Here is a 19,953-nt window from a genome sequence, read left to right on the forward strand (position 1 = left end):
AGTGAATCAGCAAATGGAAGATCTGTTTCTGTCTCCATCTCTCCTCTCTCCACAACTCTGACTTAATAAATGAATGCATAAATAAATGCATAAATAAATCTTTAAAAAAAACCTACCAATTTAGAATTCTGAACCCAGGAATTGGAGGTAAACTCAACCACACACTGGTTAAGAAAAACAAAGACTATTTGTTACCATCAAGCTTATCTGAAGACAATAACTGAAAGAATGTCTTGAAATGGAAAGAAATGATAACATAAGGAAACCCGGAAAATTAGAAGTGAACAAAGAACAGAAAGAGTACAAACATGGGCAAATGTAGTACATTGTTGTAACTGCTTGAGTTGTCTGAATTATGCTTGCCCGTTGAAACCTAAATTGTAACAATACCTAATATGGTCCTCATTATATATTAGTGATGTATTTAAAATAGGGATTGTGCAGAGGAGGAATGATAAAATTTCTAGACTTCAGTTAAACTGGCAAAATGTCCAGTACAGCATGGTAAGTTATGTACATACAATGTAATAATGCCTGGAGCATTCAAAAAAGCTGCATTCAAGAGTCACTGTAAATAAATAAAAAACTTAAAAAAATACTCAATAACCCTTAGGGTGGACAGATAATTAAAGCAGGGGGCAGGGAGAATGGAGCAAACAGAAGGAAAAAATAGAATGGTCAACTTAAATCCTAAAATATTGGTAGTTACATTGTACAGATCAGTAAATTAAAATAGATAATTACAGAATACACCCACACAAGTGCAACCCTCTGGTCGATGATAAAGGGACAAAAGTAGGGGATATATTATAGCACAGCGTGTTACACATCTACTTGCAATGCTGGCATCCCTTAATGGAGCATTGGTTTGAATATCAGCTGCTTTTCTTCCAATCCAGTTTCCTATAATGTGCCTGGGAAAGCCATGGAAGATGGCTCAGATACTTGGATTCCTGTCAGCCAAGTGGGAGACACAGAAGGACTTCCCAGCTTCAGCTTGGTTCAGCTCTGCCTATGCTGGCCATTTGAGAATTTAACCAACAGATGGAAAATTTTACTCTGTTGCTTTTTCCTTTCAAATAATTTTTAATAAAGTAATTTAGTGTGGGAAGGATAATGTTTCAACAAATGTTGCTAAAATAATTGAACATCCACAGGAAGAATCTTAACCCAAACTGCATACCTTAAATAAAAATTAATTTGTATTAGAGCCTATATTTAAATATAAAATGTAAAATTGTAAAAATGTTATGAGAAAACATTTAGGATTTCGGGTGAAGAACTCTTTTTAACCATGACATTAACAGCAAGTTCTCTGTGGGCAGCGTTTGGGTGTTCCACAATTCAGTTCAGTTGAGATACTATCTACCTAAAGTTAGAGCAGACTCTGTAGATCTGTCTTAGAAGAATACATCCATCGTCAGATACCAATTGCAAGTGGTTGGATCCCCAGGGTACCACAACTTTTATCCAATTTGACTAAAAATCAGGTTGAGTTCCCACGGCCCCACCTGGACTTTGATCACTTACTAGAATAACCACACAACTCAGGAAAACATTTGTATTTACTGTTTGAATATGAAGGGTATTTCAAAGGATACGGATGAAGAGGTGTTTAGCATGGAGTCTCTGAGGCACTCAGCACAAGAACTCAGTCCATGCAAGGTGAGTATGCTGCCCTTCTATATCAGGATATGCTCACTAATCCATAAGCTCCCTGAGCCTTACATTTTAGGAATTTTTCTGATGACTTCATCAGACAGGCATGATGGATGATTAATTCAATCTCCAGAAACTATCCCCTCAAAGAAAATGTACACATATCCTGTTATGTTGCAATATCACAAGCAGTATACATAGTCTGCATTCTTATTCCTTTCTGATAAATTGACTCTTTCATAATTATGAGGCGTCCCTCATATCTAGCATTTTCAATAATAGGGGTCTTCTAACATTCTTAAGCCTAAGTGGTGAGTGACACATCTTTATCCATCTATTTAATTTCATTCCTATCTATATTTTTACTTAAAGTACATCTCTTGTAAAAGTATATACTTCAGTGTTAGGTTTTAAAATACACCTTAAATAGAAAGTTTAGTCTTATGTTACTTAGTGTAATTATATAGCTATATTTAAGTCTACCCTTATGTCATTTATTACTCTGAGATGTGGACAGGTGAGAGAGTGTGCATGTGTGTGAGAGAGACAGTGAGGGTACTCCCATCTGACTTACTCCCCCAATATCTAATATAGCTGAGATTGAGCTAGGCCAAAACCAGGAGCCAGGAGCTCAATCTAGATGCCCCAAATGGGTGATAGGAACTCAAGTACTTGAGCTGTTGTTTGCTACCTTCTAGAACACACATTAGCAGTATGCTGAAATTGAGAGCAGAGGCGGGACTTGAACCCAAGTACCCTGATATAGGGCATAGACATCTTAACTAGTATCTTCAGTGCTAAACCAAACACCTGCAATACACTTTTCTGTGCTTCATGATTGATCACCCATTTCTCCTTTCCACTCGTTTTTTTGTTATTAGAAATATTTTTAAGTTAGTGCCTCTGTTAACTTCTCAACTATTTTGCATTATTTTTAGTGTTTACTCTTTATTCACTATTTGGATATCCTCTCTGATGAAGTCTAATTTGAGTTTATTGACCACTGGATTTTCTGCATAATTCTTATTGATTTACAGACCCTGTTAATATATTACAAATATAAGATCCTCATGGGATATGTGCATTGCAAACATCTTCTCCTACTCTGTGGGGCTTTAACTTACTTCTTCCCAAATTTGATGTGATTGGTGTTTTCGAGAAGCAGGAGATGACTCATTACACTTTCAGTCATGGCTCCTCCTACCTGTTAAACCCCAGCTGTCTCAAGATTGGAGTGCTAGCAGCTTGAGCGCACCTTAGTGACTGAGATCCACAGAGCAACATGGCTGGTTTCCCAACACATCCCATCCTCATCTTTCTCCTCTGCCAACTCCCAGGTGAGTCCAGCCAGGCCCTCTTCCATTCTGATTGTCTTCTCCATCCTGAAGTGCAGCTCCAGGTTTCTGGACTGAACAAGATCATCTGGCTCAACTCAGCAGTCCCTGCTGCCTCTAGCACTTCTTTTCATCACTTTCTGACTACTGAATTCTAGAGCACAGGAAGAGTCTGAAGTAGAAGCAAGGAAACCTTGCTCCTCCTAGCAGCACTGGGAGTAAAAGGATGAAGGAAGTGATGCTGAGTAAGAAAAATGTGTGCTCTGATTCAGATTCTGCTGAGTTGACTGAGGAATGCAAAGCTTCCTTGGGCTTCATACTTTTTTCTCTTCTAGCCCTCCCTCCAACGGGAGGCAACTAAACTTTATAGGTGTGTGTTCACTTAGTTAGAAATACATCTTATATGCATATTTTCTGAATATATTTTTATGAGTATGCTTTAAATTGCTATTTTGAAATAAACCACTTGAATTCTTCTTTCTTGATGCAAGCAATCCAATTGATCTTTGCGTAAGAAACCAGCTCTCACCGTACATAGTCACTTTATGTTTAGCCTCATGCCAAATGGAGAACTTTTCTGTACCTGTCACAGGTATTGCTAGCCTCTGAATAGTTTATCATCCTCAGGGTTCTCATGAAGAATCAGAAGGCCCAGAAGAGAGCAATGTCTTTCCTGCCATCAAACTCATGGGGTGATTCCATGTGAGCTTTCTTTAAGGACTTGCTGTTAACTGTTTCTTATGTGCAACCTGCAGTCACCTGCCTCAGACCCTGCACAGGCAGTCATCACTCTCAGTCCTTGCCTGTCTGTCCCTTGGCCTCACTAAGTGGGCAGCATCAGCAGACTTAAAACCTCTTGAATTTGTCAGACATTTCCATTTTTAGGGAACACCTGGTTCTGAGCAGGTGGTCCTGAAAGAGGCTGTTTCTTTAAAATTACTCCATAAACGGAAGTGATGATCAGAAACAGAACTTGAGAAAGGTAAGTTGGGGAGGGTGGAAGTGCTCTCCAAAGTTCCAGGTGCCCACCTGAAACCTGCACTGTGAATAACAGGGAACAAGTGTGAAAATCTGCCACTGGGGTCCCGGTCTGCCCTCTCCAGGGGGTTGCAGGCAGTCCTGTGGTGCTTCTCCCGCAATTGCAAGGAGTCAGAGGTTATCCTAGAACCTCCAGTGCAGAGAGCAGTGGAAAAGGACCAGCCCTAGGAAAGGACAAGCTGGGTGTGGCTTAGTAGCTACATTCTTGTGAGCAAGTTACTGAGGCATTCCCTTCTCAAGTGTGTCAGAGATGGTGAACTCCAACTTGCAGAATTCTTGTGTTGTTTTCAATGAGACACCAAACATAAAATAGTTGTGATAGTAATCACCATTTATGAAGCTCCTACTGTAAGCAGAGCATTTCTCAGACAATTTTCCCAGAAGCCTGTAAGGCAGATATGCTTTTCTTTACAGATAGAGAAAATTTAAGCACAGAGAGCTCAAATTTCTTGGACAAGATTTTATAAATATATTAGGAGGTACAGGAGAAACTGAGTTTCCCAAAATGAATGCTGTTCTTATCATGCCAAACTGCTTAACACTGCACTTGACACTAGAGAGGCACTCAATAAACATGTCTTTGAGCTAAATGGTCCACAGGGAGAATCAGTTGGGTTGCTTCCCTCTTTGGGTCCATGAACTCAAGATAGGAAAACAAAGAAAAGCTAATAAAAGCAGATAGCTCTGTTTTGGGAATGTGATTCAACAACATGAAAGAAACAAGGACCAAGGAGCAGGAGATGAGTGAGTGGTAGTGTGCTGGAGGAATTGAATGGGAGTGTGGTGGACTGGGGTGGGACTGTTTCCTGTGGGGAGCTGGAACACCTGTGAATCTGTTCCGTCCATGTCACATGTGATCTTGACATATGGTGCTCTTCTCAGGGGCATTTGTTTAGAAGACACTGAGTAAGGAACAGTAGATTATAAATTTTCTTCTTTTTTACTTTGTTTTTCTGCAGTGGTTTTTCTACTATAAAGTAAAATTTTATGCAGAAACAAATATGATAAGTGACTGTAATGGATAAACGTAAGTGACCAAATCATGTTGGCTCTGAAGGTCAGCAAGTTCCACAGCCATTGCTATGTAACCCCCTGTCTTACATTCCTCCCTGTATGCCTCCTTCAAAGGGCCCCCAAAATACTGTAAGGCACTGCCACAGATTTCAGGATAGGACACAGACTGGGCAGGTCTGCCACAGGAGTCTTATTGTTTTGATCCTGGCCTTCCCCTGACACGGGACCCATCACCGTAACCTTCATAACCCTCAGAGTCCCAGCCTCCACATTTGTAAAACAGAGCTGGACTAAGGAGCCCTCAGGCTTACCCCCGGTTCTGGTTTCTGTGAGAAGGGAACCACTGCATGCTGGTGCATTCTGTTCTCATAGAGGCACCATGTGTGCAAAGATGAGCTTGGAGACTGGGTTACTGAGCAGCAAATGGGCCTTACCCCACTTCTCCCTGAACACCTGTTCCTAGATCATCACCCTACGCTTTTGGCTGTATTGATGTTGCACCTTCCTTGCAATTTGGCTGCTTCTCTCTGCTCAACTCTGGAGCCTCCAAGAAATAGGACAAAATGAGGAGGTGACAAGTAAGAGGAAAGGGACGTGACAAGGGAGAAAAGATGTTGCCCTTATCCTTTCCAGAGGGTGTCTCTAGGCTGATTTTCTGATGCAAGATCATCCAACCATGGCCAGGATGGACAGTGGAGGGCCTTCTGCTCAGCTCACCTTCAAGGCAGGTTGGCTGTGGGATGCTCACTGCCATTTTAACCTTCTAGAGCATTTGCCAAGACACCATCAAAAGACAGTTGAGAAAATCACTTTTTCAAACTTTTAATTATTCTTGCAGGAAAGAAACCAAAGTGTGTGAGGCTTCCTCAAAGCCTGACTCTTATGACCTTAGTCCTCTCCCTAACTCCTACTTCCTCCCTCCTTGAAAGTGTTCAATACATCTCATAAAAGCTGTCAAATCCATATTCATGGTTGCAGCTTCACGGCTTTCCTATCTGACCACAGCACTATGCTGCCATCCTGACTTTAGAAGAGAAGTTCTTGTGACTGTTGCCAAAGGACTATACAATTGCAATAATATGGGGGAGAATGGTGTGGGGTAGAAAGAGAATGGGAAAAGAGGAAGGGGAGTTAAGGGGGAATCCCTATATCTACAAAACTGTATCATGGAAAATAAAAACTAAAACCAAGCAAACAAAACCCAGAAGTCCTGGCCTTCCCTCAGATTTGACAAACCCATGATGCTTCAAAACTACTCTTCCAAGGAGGAAGGGCCACCATTTGAGCCCGGTGCTGGTCAGTCTTATCAAAACCAGTTAGCAGCTACATAAGAGCAAGAGGTGAAACACTGGCTTAGGTGGAAGGTAGATATTTGAGAATGGCTGAACCTCATGGGACCCAGTCCCTTGGGATCTTACAGTGAGGTATTGTAGCCACTTATTCTCTTGAGTCTTCTGATCCCACAGGTCATGTTCAGTTCCCTCCCCATTGATTTTCACAGTACCTGTTACTTTCCTTTTTATGGCATGTGTAGTTATCTAGTGACTGCTAAATACATGGGTACAGCAATCATGATTGAGTTGCTTCCCCATTTCATTTTTTATTTAAAAACAATGCCTAGCATAAACATGCAACAAAAGCAATGTTTTGAAAGGATGACTGACTGGGGCAAGTGATCAATGCCCCACAGCTTGCAGGTGGTGAAAGCCGTCATAGAAATGAAAGTTTCAAGTCAGCCTTGGTCAGCTGCAAAGACAGGTCTCTTGTTTCAGAGTCGATGTTTCACAGGCACCTAGGAAGAAGCAGCAGCACTGTTCGGGACGAACCAACCCCGTTCCTGTCCTCTAAAGCCATAATTAGGAAATAGCAAGAAGATAGTTCTCCTTTCATTCTCTGTTCGTTACCCTAAAAGAGCTCCTCTGAGGTTTGTGTGGGCAATCTGCCTACTTCACCTTCCAATTTCATTCTAACAAAGCACAAGGAATTTGGAGAAATTTACTTATGCCTCGACATGATTCATCTCTTTTGGCAATCACCCCAAGAGTTTTGTGTCATATGTGCCGAAAAGTGAGTAACTGCTCCTGAGGCACACACACGTGCTGAAGCATTAAACCAACATCCTTACAGTTTTGTCACTTACCCACTTTGCTATGGTTTGCATGTGGTTTGTGCCCCAAGAGTTCGTTACTAGAAACTTGCCGTCCAACTTGGTGGTGTTGAGGGGGTGGAACATGTACAGGTGAGACTTAGTGAAAGGAATTAGACATTGGGGACATCACCCTTGCAATGACTTAATGCTGGTCTCATGGACAGAGTTAGCTCTCTCCAGAGCAAGCTGTTTAATGTGAGGCCAACTGCCTTCTTGTTCTCTCTTCGTGTGGCCAGCACTCTCCATTTCATATCCATGTTGTGATCTCGTTGTGGGAGCCTCTCGAAAGGCCAACCAGATGTAGCTGTCCAATCAGACTTACAGACTCTTCAAACTAAAGGATAAACAAACCTCTTTTCTTAATAAAATACAGAAGAAACAAGTTAATGTATGCCGTAAATGTCTCCCTAAAACTTAATGTGAAGACGAAATAACTGGAAGGTTGCCTGAGTTCGAGGTTTGTACCACTTGCAGGGCAAGGGATCATCTCTATTTGACTTCAAAATACACACACTTTCAATCTCTGTAATTGGAGTAAAAGAATAACGTAGTAACAAAATTTCAAAATAAAATCAAATTTATCACCTTGAGCTAGTTTTGACACTTCTTGAAATGATCAAAGAGACAGCAGTCAGCACATTTATGCTTGCCTTGTTATCAAAAAGAGGGAAGAGTAGCTTTTACAAAAAGTGGGTGAACAAGATGAATTGATAAAGGTTTGAGGAATCCAAAGTATATGTGTACTGACTGACAAATGATAAAGAATGTGTGGGTGGGGGGTGAGGAATTTACTCAAAAGAGAAAATAATGCTTTTAGGAATAAATTTAGCAAAAAGTTGTTACAAACCTCAGACAAGGAGAGACGGGAATAGGTCAATCTAAAAGGGTGCTCCAAATTTCCCCTCCTTAGGGTACTGGCAGATCTATCTGTGCTTAAAGGAAAGTCATCAAACTACATAAAGGAGAATGTGGGGCCAAATGGGCCCACGAGCTTTGGGGTTCACACCTTAGCCCGTTAAAGGGACGTGGAAGGAAAGTGAGGAAAAGAACTGGGGCTGTTGCATATGCCAGGGATCCTACAAATTAAACCAGAAGTTGCAATTTTTCTGAGTTGTCAAAATATTTACTTAAATCCTCAATTCATCACCTACCAGCTTTGTGCCCTGGGATAAGTTATTTAGTTTTTGAAAATTTATTTCTCATAAACTCAAGATTTAACAAGCTTTTCTATAAAGACATAGAGCATTTTGGGCTTTGCAAACAGTATGAATTGGATTGCAGCTATATGACTCAATCTTTGCAGTTCAAAAGTATTCTTACATTATCTGTAAATAAAGAAGACTGTGTTGTAATAAAAATCTGTTTATATAAATAAGTATTGGACCACATTTGTCCCATAGGTTGCCCTAATGTTCCTGCTTGTGGTGTAATAGGGTGAAAACACCTAATTTGCTGGATTGGTTTAAATATTAGTTGTAATTTTTGTTCTACATGTTTGGCATGGAGTAAACCTTTAATACTTGGCCATTAATTGTTATTTGGGACCACTGACCAGAATGAGTTTTGGTAAGAACCAATGGAATATAGCTCTAAGTCATTTTGAATATATAGATAGATCAGTATAAGAATTTGTCTTTTTCCTAGGAAAAACATGAATAGCATCAGTGCTAGAGGAGTAAATCATGTTATAGCAACAGTAAATTGTTAAATGAAAAAAATCCTGAGTGCTTGGTCAATATCATAGGATCAGTTAGGCATAGGAGATAAAAGGCTTAAGACTCACAAGAGTTTTGAGTTTATTTTCTCTTGGAATCAGAAGAAAAATAAATAATACTAATGATGAGTATACATAATGAATACAATCTGGATTAAGGCTGACTTAAAATAGAATTCTATTTTTTTAAAGATTTATTTACTTTTATTGGAAAGGCGGAGTACAGAGAGGAGGAGAGACAGAGAGGAAGATCTTCCATCTGATGGTTCACTCCCCAAGTGACCGCAATGGCTGGAGCTGAGCCAATCTGAAGCCAGGAGCCAGGAGCTCTTCCTGGTCTCCTACGCAGGTGCAGGGTTCCAAGGCTTTGGAGCTGTCCTCGACTGCTTTCCCAGGCCACAAGCAGGGAGCTGGATGGGAAGCAGGGCTGTCGGAATTAAAGCTAGCATCCATATGGGATCCCGGCGTGTGCAAGGCTAGGACTTTAAGCACTATGCTATCGCGCTAGGCCCTGAATTCTGACTATTTCTAACGGGCACAGGGACCACCAATGTACAAACACATAGATCCTTGGAAGCCATAATACAGTCTTTTTGTAGAGTCATTTCAATACTCAAACAGCTGTCAGAATCTGGGAAGTTGGCTGTTTTCCTGGCTTTTTAATATTTTCTTGGGTTTTTTTTCCCCCTTTTGTGCTTTCCATGTTGGGATAAATAAAATTCCTTAAAATTTCATCCTGGCACAGTATGTTAAAAGGAAGAAGGGAAAATGACTTTGGGTTTTGCTGCTTTTGAGAGAACACCCTTAAAAATTAGTTTTACTTTTGCCAGATCTATGAACCTTAAGTAAATCCTCCATTTCTTTGCTATTTAATTATAAAGAGATTTGCATAGAATATGCCATTTAAAGTCTTGACCCCATCGCGACTCATGTGGGTTTTATCAATTAGTATGTAGTCTGAGTGTATCACTTAACACCACTGTGTTTCAGGTAACTGACCTGAAAGAGGAATGCAACCCTCCTGTCCATAATAGTTGATAGTTAAATGAGATCAAGGTGGACACTTTAAACTGTTACTCCCAATATTAATTCTCTCAGAGCTCTGTGTTTCTGCAGCACTTTGCCCCAGATCTTTGCAGTAAAAGATGTTTGTTCCCTGTTTCAGTTCACCTAAAATGCCCAGGTGGCCACTTCTGGAAGTTTCTTCATCAGTCCTTAAATGTTTTCTGCTAGGAGCTACATGACTACTGATGTTTTCTTGCATGTCCTGCTTTTTGAAACAGACCAATATTTTGACAAAAAAAAAAAAAAAAACTTCAGAAAACAAAACTGTTACATTTATTTTATTTTATTGCAAAGTCAAACATACAGAGAGGAGAGACAAAGAGGAAGATCTTCCTACAATGATTCATTTCCCCGTGACTGCCATGGCTAGAGCTGAGCCAATCTGAAGCCAGGAGCCTGGAGCTTCATCCAGGTCTCCCATGCAGGTGCAGGATCCCAAGCTGCTTTCCCTGGCCACAGGCAGGGAGATGGATGGGAAGTAGGGCCGCCAAGATTAGAACAGCACCTGTATAGGATCCTGGCGTGTGCAAGGCAAAACCTTTAGCTGCTAGGCCACCGTGCCAAGCCCTATTACATTCTTAATAGTTTAAGATCAGTGTCACTAGTTAACCTGGATGTTTTGAAGGTTTCTTGTCACTCACCTTTTCCCTTCATCTTCAAGCACATTAGAATGCAAGCGGAGAAGGACCACATTTGAAGGTCACCTTGAATCCACCCTAATCTATCACAAGAAAGATTAAATCATTCTCAAACTTCTGAAGAATCCCCATCATTAGGAACATGAAGCTCACTTAACAACATTCTAACCCATGCTTAAGAACCATGGTTCCAAGGTCAAGGCCACCTTCATCATGTTCAAACCCAGCTGGGTTCAGGGCATTTATTAAGGAAGACTTGCATAGTAACTCCTCCGCTTGTCCCTGCAACCCCCAGCAAAGTGTCACATATGCACCTGTTTTTCCACAGGGAGCTTAGCTTCTACAGAGCTTAGCCTTTCCAGTATCAGGCAGCTGAAATTGAGCTAGCATCACTTACAATCATCCCTCTAAGACATGTGTTCTGATCTCAGTGCTGTCACGAAAGGTATATTGAAATGGTTCCTAAGGCCTGTTTGGGTTACACTAAGATTTTTTTTTTTAAATCAAATTCTTCCCCAGACTTAAAGGAGGTGAGCTATTTGCAGCAAAGGCAAACTTGGGCTTATTTTGTGGTTTGCTGTGTCTTATGTGATTTTTCAGTGCTGGAAGCTTCAGAAGAATTGAAGGAGCTGGTCTGTGCCCTAGGTGGATCTGTGACTTTTCCTCTGAATTTCACAATAGAGCCGGTTGACAGTATTGTCTGGACCTTCGAAACGGTCACTCTTGCCACCATACAGCCAGCCACGGAGAACAATCCAGCCAAGATCATAGTGACTCAAAGTCGTAACAGGGAAAGGATGAACTTCACAAGTGAAAACTACTCCCTGAAACTCGATAAGCTGAAGAAGAATGACTCGGGTGCCTACCGTGTGGAAATACACAGTTCATCCTCCCAGAATCCCTTCATCCAAAAGTATAAGCTGGATGTCTATGGTGAGACGACTCAGATTCAGTGGTGGGGTAGTGGGTAAGGTGATACCTGCATCTTATATTGGAATGCCTGGGTTTAAATTCTAGCTGTTCACAATTTCAGCTTCCAGCTAATGTGCACCCTGGGAAGCAGCTTTTGATCGATCAAGTAATTGGGACACTGCCACCACCCACATGAAAGACCAGGATCCCAGTTTTGTCCTTGGGCAGACTTGTTGTGATAGCTGCTTACAGAGTGAAGCAGCAGATGAAAGATTTCTATAAGACCTCATCTGCCTTTCAAAGGTTAAACAAACAAGTAAATAAATATTTTAAAGAGAAGATTTTTCAAATAGAAAAAAGAAAAAGAAAGAAATGTTTGCTGCTGCCCCTGGCCGAGATGCTAGAACCCATCCAGGCTAACTGAAGCTACTCAATCGGCTGCAGGGAGGGTAGCTGAACAGCAGTGCCAGGAACACCAGGAAAAGCGCCTCCAGGATTGCTTGTCGGAAACACCCTGTGAACCTTGTTCCACCTCCCCCAAGGGTACTTTCCACAGTTTATAGAAAAACAGAATTACAATATGAATGTATCTTGACATACACAAAATATGAAATCATGCATCATTTTTTCATAATGCGATTTTCTCCTGAACTTTTGGAAAATTCCTTGTGCATCTTCTTATAAACATGATCAAAGGGAACTGAAGATAAGCATTTCTCAGGCAAATGAGCTGTTCACAGCCCATGTGAACAGCAGGCTTTATCAGCTCAAACTCATAAGCAAAGAGAGATGGATCACCGGTGTCACACTCTCCTCATCTCATCAATAAAAAATCCATTATTGGCGGGGAAAGATAAGTTAAATTTGAAGAGGGAAACAAAAAGCATTCCCATGCTATTCCCTTCTTGAGGGCAGAAGTAAAAGTCTTTTCAGGGAAGCCCAAGAACAGGGAAAGGAAGCTTTGAAAAAGTTGGAAAATTAGTTTATACCTAGAATGCATTGAGCAAGTGCTTGCTGTGCAGCTATGCTAGTAAAGGCAGCAGTATTTTCTTTTACTTTCCTTCTGTTTTTTTTTTTTAATTTATTTGTTTACTTGAAATGTAGACTGGCAGAGGAACATACACACACACACACACACACACACACACTTTTCACTAGCTCACTGCTCAAATGACTGTAATGGGCAGGAGTGGTTCAGGCTGAAGCCAGGAGCCCAGAATGCTCTGGACATGCAGCTAGATGGCCAGAGCTCAAGCACTTGGGCCATTTTCTACTGCTTACCTGAGTATATTATTAGCAGAGCAGCTGGAAGTCAGGACTTAAATTAGCATTCTGTTATGGGATGCTGGCATCGCAAGTGGCTGGTCTTAACCTGTTGGACCACAATGCATGCATCACAGAGCAACATTCTTATTGTATTTGATATCTAATATTTGCAGTTGTTTCGAAAAAAAAAACTTGAGGTATGAAAACCAGTGGTGAAACATAAAAGGTTCCAGGCATAAATGCAAGAGTGTACAGAATGACATTTTTGGAGCACTTCCAGATAAATGTTGCCTTAGGAGGCTATAGGACATAGGAATCTCTGTGCTACAAGCAGGAAAAAAATAGTTGCTTTTTTTTTTTTTTCAGATAAAGTTGGCCCATGAACTTGGGCCAGATGAACTTGGACTTTCTCAGGAAATATTGGCATCAAGGGGTAGGAGTTTGGGGGGAAATCCCAGTCTATACAAAATTGTACCACATAATTCAAAGATTCAAAATATAAAGTATATACATAAAGAAATGTTAAAATTACAAGTATTATATGAGGACACTCTTAAGCCTGGTATCAATAAGACAAGTCTTGCAGATGAATATTCTTCCAGTTCACCTAAAATGGTAGTTATGAACAACATGGCAGTAGCTGAAGCCCTGCATTGTTGCTGAATTTAAAAAAGATTTATTTATCTTCATTAGAAAGGCAGATTTATAGAGAGAAGGTGATGCAGACAGAAAGATCTTCCTTCCTCTGCTTCACTCCCTAAGCTGCTTCAATGGCTGGAATTGAGACAATCTGAAGTCAGGAGCAAGGAGGAGCTTCCTTGGAGTCTCTAACATGGGTGCAGGGTCCCAAGTCCTTGAGCCACCTTTCCTAGGCCACAAGCTGGGAGCTTGAAGGCAAGTGGAACAGCTGGGACACGAACCGGTACCCATATGGGATCTCGGTGCATGCAAGGTGAGGATTTAGACACTGAGCCATCGTGCCAGGTGCTGTTGCTGCTTTTGTTACAATAGTTATGTAAGTTTTATCATGGAAAGAAAATTAAGTCTGTTTGCCCAGATCCTTATAATAATTATTATTGCAATAATACTTATCTCTGATTTGCTGCTTCCTCTGTAGTGTGGAACTTCCCAAGGAGATTCAAGACCAAAGTACTCAAGGATAGTTAGGAGCAAGGAGAACTTACAGACATATTTGCCATTCCTGGTTGTCCTTTGTCCTTCACAGAGTACCTGGTAGAGCCCAAAGTCACCATGGCTCTGCAGAGCAATAAGAATGGCACCTGTATGACCAATCTGACATGCTCCATGGAGCAGGAAGGAGAGAATGTGACCTACAGCTGGAAGGCCCAAGGGCAGTTGATGAACATGTCCTATAACGGCTCCTTCCTCCCTGTTTCCTGGAGTCTGGAGGAAAGAGATATGAGCTTCATCTGCATTGCCAGTAACCCCATCAGCAGCAACTTCTCCAGACCCATCTTTGCCAGGAAACTCTGTGAAGGTAACTCTCTTCCCTTTCTCTCCAAAGTTTCATTATATCCTGTTCTCCAAGGTAACAGACACTGCTCGAAAACTGGAGGCCACTGGGAAACCACCAGGCTGGAAGGAAAGAGGCAGGTGCTGTAGGAGTTGGGCCATATCCCCTAGCTGACTTTTCCTAAGCCTTTAACCATTCTCTCTTTAAAGGTGTCACTAGTGATGCAAATGTCTTCATATTCTTCCTGATTCTCCTGTTGCTGCCCATCACGCTTGTTCTCCTTGTACTGGTGCTGGTTCACTGGAGATCACAGAGAAAGAAAGAAAAAGGTAAAGCATATATGATTTTTATCTTCACCCTCACCATCCTTTTCCCCCAAGTGCATGACCAGCTGTGTGCCAGGCTCAGTGCAATGCACTGAGGATTCAGGGAGGAAGACACCATAGTCCCTGCTATCCTGAAGCCCATGAGCAATCTGTACTTCTCAGCTTTGGAACATAAAAAGTGATGGACTTCTTCTTTTCTCTTGATGACAGGGTCCTCTTCAGTCTCTGCTCTGCTCCTTCCCCCAGAACAAAGAGCCTCTAACTCTGAGGTCCAACAGACCAGCATCTTCCAATTAACCCTTCCTGACCCTGTGTCTGTTTCTTACGATTTTCCCCCAAACCAGTTCCAATCCTTTGTCTTTGACCAATCCTATGACTTCTCTTTAATTCCCCACTTGAGTCCAGACACATTCCTCCTTGAAAAGCTGTCGTCTCTCTTGCTCCATCCTGCATCCCAGGCTGTTTGTCCCAGAACCCTAATGACTTGTTACCTTGGACTCCCATCCATACTATTCAGGTGCGATGTCATGTAAGTACATATGCATTTGTTGGGTGTGTTTGGCAGGCTTTGAGGTCTCTCACCCCTCTTGCAAGCATTCTGGGAGTATTTGTGATCTCTGCTTTCCACTGTGACTACCTTAGTCCAAGGGTCAGGAAGTAAAGTGATAGAAATGACAAATTCGTCATGGTTTTCTACTATTTTCCAAGCTTTATCACTAGAAAGTCTCCTACCCTGAAAGACTTATGTTAGAGAGTACTTTGGATGGTTGGACAGTTTAAGTGGCTCGTCAGCTGAAGCAGTGAGCCTGTAAGACTGGTAAGGAGTAGGAGAGCCTGGCTTTGACTCTCACCCAACTTGGTTTCAGAGTTCATGGAAAAGAAGAGAACAAATTCACACCAGAAAAGTCCTGACTTCCACCCACATACTGGAGAGAACTCAGAGTATGCCACATTCTCATCTTCTGATGTGAGTCTTTCTCCATTTTTCTGGAACATGGCCCTCCACTCTGAGGCTATCTTTGCTTTACTCAAAAAATTTCCACAAGTTTGGGTACCATGTGAATGGGGAGGGAAGACAAGTGTCTATAGCCGTTAAAACTCAACGCACCTGTTGAGTTTGTACTTGGTGATCCTCCATCCTTGTGACTTTACGTTGTCTTGTGTACAGAAGTTGACAGCCTCTGAAGCATCTGGTTCTGACCCATTCTGTAAGGTTACATGAGTCACTTCTCCCCCTCCATATTCAAAAAACATGATTTGTTTTTGTGAGTGACTGTGGGTAGAGAACGGTGACTTTGACATGACATTTGAGTCATGGTGTCAGAAGATCGGTTGCTTCAGAGATGCCTTTTCCTGTGAGGTAACACAAAGAGATGTCACCAGCAGAGGACCCATTTGACTGTCTACACTCAAGATTCCCACGTTTTCACCTGCCTGAGCCAAAGTGAACACAGATGTAATTCACAGGAAACTCCGAAAAGAAAATCATAGTAGAACAGAAGACATCTTTTGAGATTTGAAATAAGTAGGCAACTGAAACATCTCCTTAGGAGCAATCACTGTACCCTAGTATGAGGGCCTGTAAAGAAGGCATGAAGCCCCTTTTTTCACACTGGCACATTTAGCAAAAAAAGAAGATCATCTTGGTATCTCAAAATCCCAATTGTACCCCAGTTTTTGGTATCCCTTGATCAACTTGTACCTTCTTACAGTCATCTGCATTCACCACCTACACAAAGGAGGCATTATATTCCCACTTCAATGTAACCAGTACCCAGGGAGTTGCTTCCTTCCTCAAAAGGGAGACTGCTTTGTGCTCCCCTCCACTGGCTAACTTGATCATGTCATCTCTCTTCCTCCCCCTCAGACGCCTTTCACTAGAGGTGCCAGGAGTGAACTTACCCAACCAGAGTATTTTTTTCCAGTGACAAAATAATTATTTTTTCTTTCGTTCCTCAATCAAACTTACCAAGAGCCTTTTGGTTGTTGGAAATGTGTATTTGCAACATTACAACAATGATTTAAAATTCATTTAAAACTCCACCTTAGGAGGGTCATAGTTGATGAAACATGTTTCTTATATATTTTTGAAATTCATCTAAGTTCAACAGCTAAAAGTAATGTAATAAACAAAAAAGAAATTAAAATTTGAATTAAAAGAACGACACCCTGAAGTGCATTAACAATTACTGAAATAGCAATCACCAATAGAAATACTTCCTTCTCACTATTCATCCCAATTCCAGGACCCTCTCTTCCTTCTTATCATTTCTTTCCACCTCCATTTTCCCCTCTCTGCAATAACAATATCTCTCTGGCCTTTTCTATGTTATTGAGAGTAAGTGACAATTTCTTTTTGATTGTTGTTTATTTTTAAACAGAAAAAAATCTCAGAGGAAGATCCTGAGAATATGTTGTATTCTACTGTACAGATACCAAAAAAGGTAAAATATTTTACACTTGGATTTTATACTATTTATCATATCCCTTTTTTTGTTCCTATTTTAGCTTAAAACTTATTAGACCCTAGGAATCTCATTTTCTCTGATATTAAATGGTGTACTTAGTAAGTCCCCATGACCTTCCTTTAGAGTTATATAAGACTCTAGGGAATAGCAGACAATGTAATTTAGAAGTCAAATGGGAGTGATCGGGAATAAATAGAAGGAATGACAAAGAACATCAGAAGACTCCCCATTGAGGTCATTGAACAAGAAAAAGCCCTGGCATGAACTGTCCGGGGCGGGAGGCAGCAGGAGGTAAGATTTAAGACTTACTGCTTCACAGCTCACACTTGGCAGAGGCAATGGTGATGCTCTGTTATTTTTTCCTTCCTCTCCAAAGTAAATCTGAAAAGATGGAGAGGATAGTGAGATCACTTGACTTAGTAAAGGTGTGGTGGGTTTGTATTTGGCTGCCCGTGGAGAAAAACAAACAAACAAACAAACAAACAAACAAACAATGTCTGGGATAGAAGATGATCTGGAATCCCACCCAACTCCTTGCTGCTTCCTGTTGTCTGCCTGCAGGTGGAGAATCCGTACTCACTGCCTGGGACACAAGACGTAGCAAGGCAAGTCAGCTTTGAGAATGTCATGTAGAAAGCTATGCATTCCATCAAGTTCTTCCCAGAAGAAAATGACAGGAGAAGTCAGTGATCTGACCAGAGCATCAAAGAAGAATTAAGAGCGCTGACTTCTAGAACGCACCAGCTTGTAACTAGCTTTCAGATTTAAGAATTCATAATTCTACTTACCTCTTCTCAAACTCTAAATGAGAAATCATTTCTTCCTGAAAATGTGGTTGTCAGCTTGTCAGAAAACCCCAAGAAGGCAACTTAGAAGAGACTTTGTAGAAATCGAGATGTAAAGTAGTGTCACTGGTATTAATGACAGTCCCTGTTGCATTAATGATGGCTCCAAGCCAAGGTCTGGCATCCTGTCACTCCAGGGCTGGAGGTCAAAAATATGCCAAGAGTCTGCTTGCCAGGAGAGCAAGTCTTCTTGCCAGATCTATTGGAAAAACAAGTCCAGCAGAACCAGGTATAGATACTGACTCCTCAATACTGGGTGCCTGGTACTGTGCTATGCCAAGACACCGTCTTGAAAAAGTGGTTCCTCATGGACATTTTTAATGGGCAGTCATGGTAGACCTGATCACAGTTGGCCAGAGAATCGAGCATGGATGTATAGGACTCGAAGGCCAAAGTACAGAAAGATGGAGAATCCGGGCCAAAACAATGGTTGGCACCATTGACCGAGACTCATAGATGTACCTGGACAAGGACGAAGACCTCCAGCACTAACTTTATTTATATTCTTGGGCTACAGGAAAATAGCCTGGGGCCAAGTTTTGTATAGGAGCCCATTTCATTGGTGAAATGGAGTCAAAGGGCACATTTTGGACCTAGTAGAGGAAATCAGGGGTCAAAGAGTGGTGACTTGGGAGATGATTACTGGAAAACCTTTCAGATCTTTAATTTGCTCAGCAAATGTTTCTTGAGAAGTTGTACTAAGACAGTCTGGTAAATGAAACAAACATGATCCCTGCCTCCAATAGAACTCACCTTCTTTTGAAGAAGTAAAAACCTGAAGAGGGGGTGGGGCAAGCTGCTTATGATTGGTTCCCTGACACATGTCTTAACTAGAACCAGAAAGGAATCTGGTGTCCCAGTGCTGGCAGTAGGAACTCAAGTAGGACAAAGTCTGTTTAACCTTGTGAAAGCACAAAATCTCTCTGGAATGGTGGGGTTGAGGTGGGGACAGGCTTCTGATGTAAGAGGGACAAGGTAAGAGAAAATAAACTTACAAGAGATAAGTGAGGCAGTAGAGACTGGAGAAACAGGCTAAGACTGATTTGAGAGGAAATGGAAGTTAATAGTAGGATGCAGTCCACTAAACTGAGACAATAGGAGGATAGCCAGACCCACCTCCTGCCTGAATCATGCTTGAGGAATGAATTATGTGACAGATATTATAAGTGTTTGTAATTTTAATATAATTTAGGGTAGAAAGGCAGAAATAAAATTTTAAAATTCATATTCATTTTAATTGAAAGACAGAGGTGGTTTCTACCTGCTGACTCACCCTGCTAATGTCTTTAACAGCCAGGGCTGGACCTGGTCCAAGTCAGGAACCTGGAACTCAAGCTGGCTCTGCCATACGGATGGCAGAGAACTGAGTCTTGGGACTATCACAGGTGTGCGTTAGGAGGACGCTGGAGCTCAAGAGGAGTGACAGAGAAGTGGGGACTCAGACTAGGCACTCCAGTTTGGAATATGATTGTATCAAGCAGTGACTTAGCCATTATACCAAATCTGCAATCACCTGCCACCACCAAGTTTTTTATTTTAATAAAATCAGCATGTTTTTTAATCCTTTCCTAAGTCTCACAAACATATGAGGAGGGTGGGGTGATGAAGAAAAACACTGAAGGGGAAAACCATGTACAAGGGAACCAGAAGTGAAAGTCAGGGCTTGAAGCTTGTCCAACACCTACCTCATGTTGATGTCACCTCAGCTGTGACACTATACCATTTTAGGACCCAAGATGAAGTATTCATCAGAGCACAGAATTTAAAGGCCACTGAAATTTCAGCTATCAAGATAAGTAGCATTTCATGAAATAGTTTAACATATTAAAATGAGAACAAAATCCTTGATAAACCGAATATAAAAATGTTCAGCAAAAAAGTGCCATATCAAATCAGATTGAAGGAAAAAGGAAAGTCAGTGATACTGATTCTTTAATCAAAATTATTCTATTTTCTTCACCAGACATCACCATTTTCTCTCCTCCAGCCCAGAGCCAGTTGAACCTTTAGGCAACAGTGTGAGCCCCTCAAAAGAATGTCGAAAAAGAAAC

General features: G+C 41.3%; 1 protein-coding gene across 1 annotated transcript; it reads left to right on the forward strand.

Moving 5' to 3' along the window:
- The first annotated feature begins 2,907 nt into the window (after window positions 1-2,907).
- SLAMF7 (SLAM family member 7) lies at window positions 2,908-19,450 on the forward strand. The gene is made up of 7 exons (XM_058660511.1): window positions 2,908-2,996; window positions 11,212-11,544; window positions 14,015-14,287; window positions 14,473-14,592; window positions 15,456-15,556; window positions 16,971-17,033; window positions 17,619-19,450. Exons 1-7 carry the CDS (start codon window positions 2,942-2,944, stop codon window positions 17,688-17,690), a joined length of 1,017 nt encoding a protein of 338 aa, XP_058516494.1. The 5' UTR covers window positions 2,908-2,941; the 3' UTR covers window positions 17,691-19,450.
- The last annotated feature ends 503 nt before the right edge of the window (window positions 19,451-19,953 follow it).

This window comes from Ochotona princeps, chromosome 2, assembly GCF_030435755.1.
Source record: "Ochotona princeps isolate mOchPri1 chromosome 2, mOchPri1.hap1, whole genome shotgun sequence".
NCBI lineage: Eukaryota > Metazoa > Chordata > Mammalia > Lagomorpha > Ochotonidae > Ochotona > Ochotona princeps.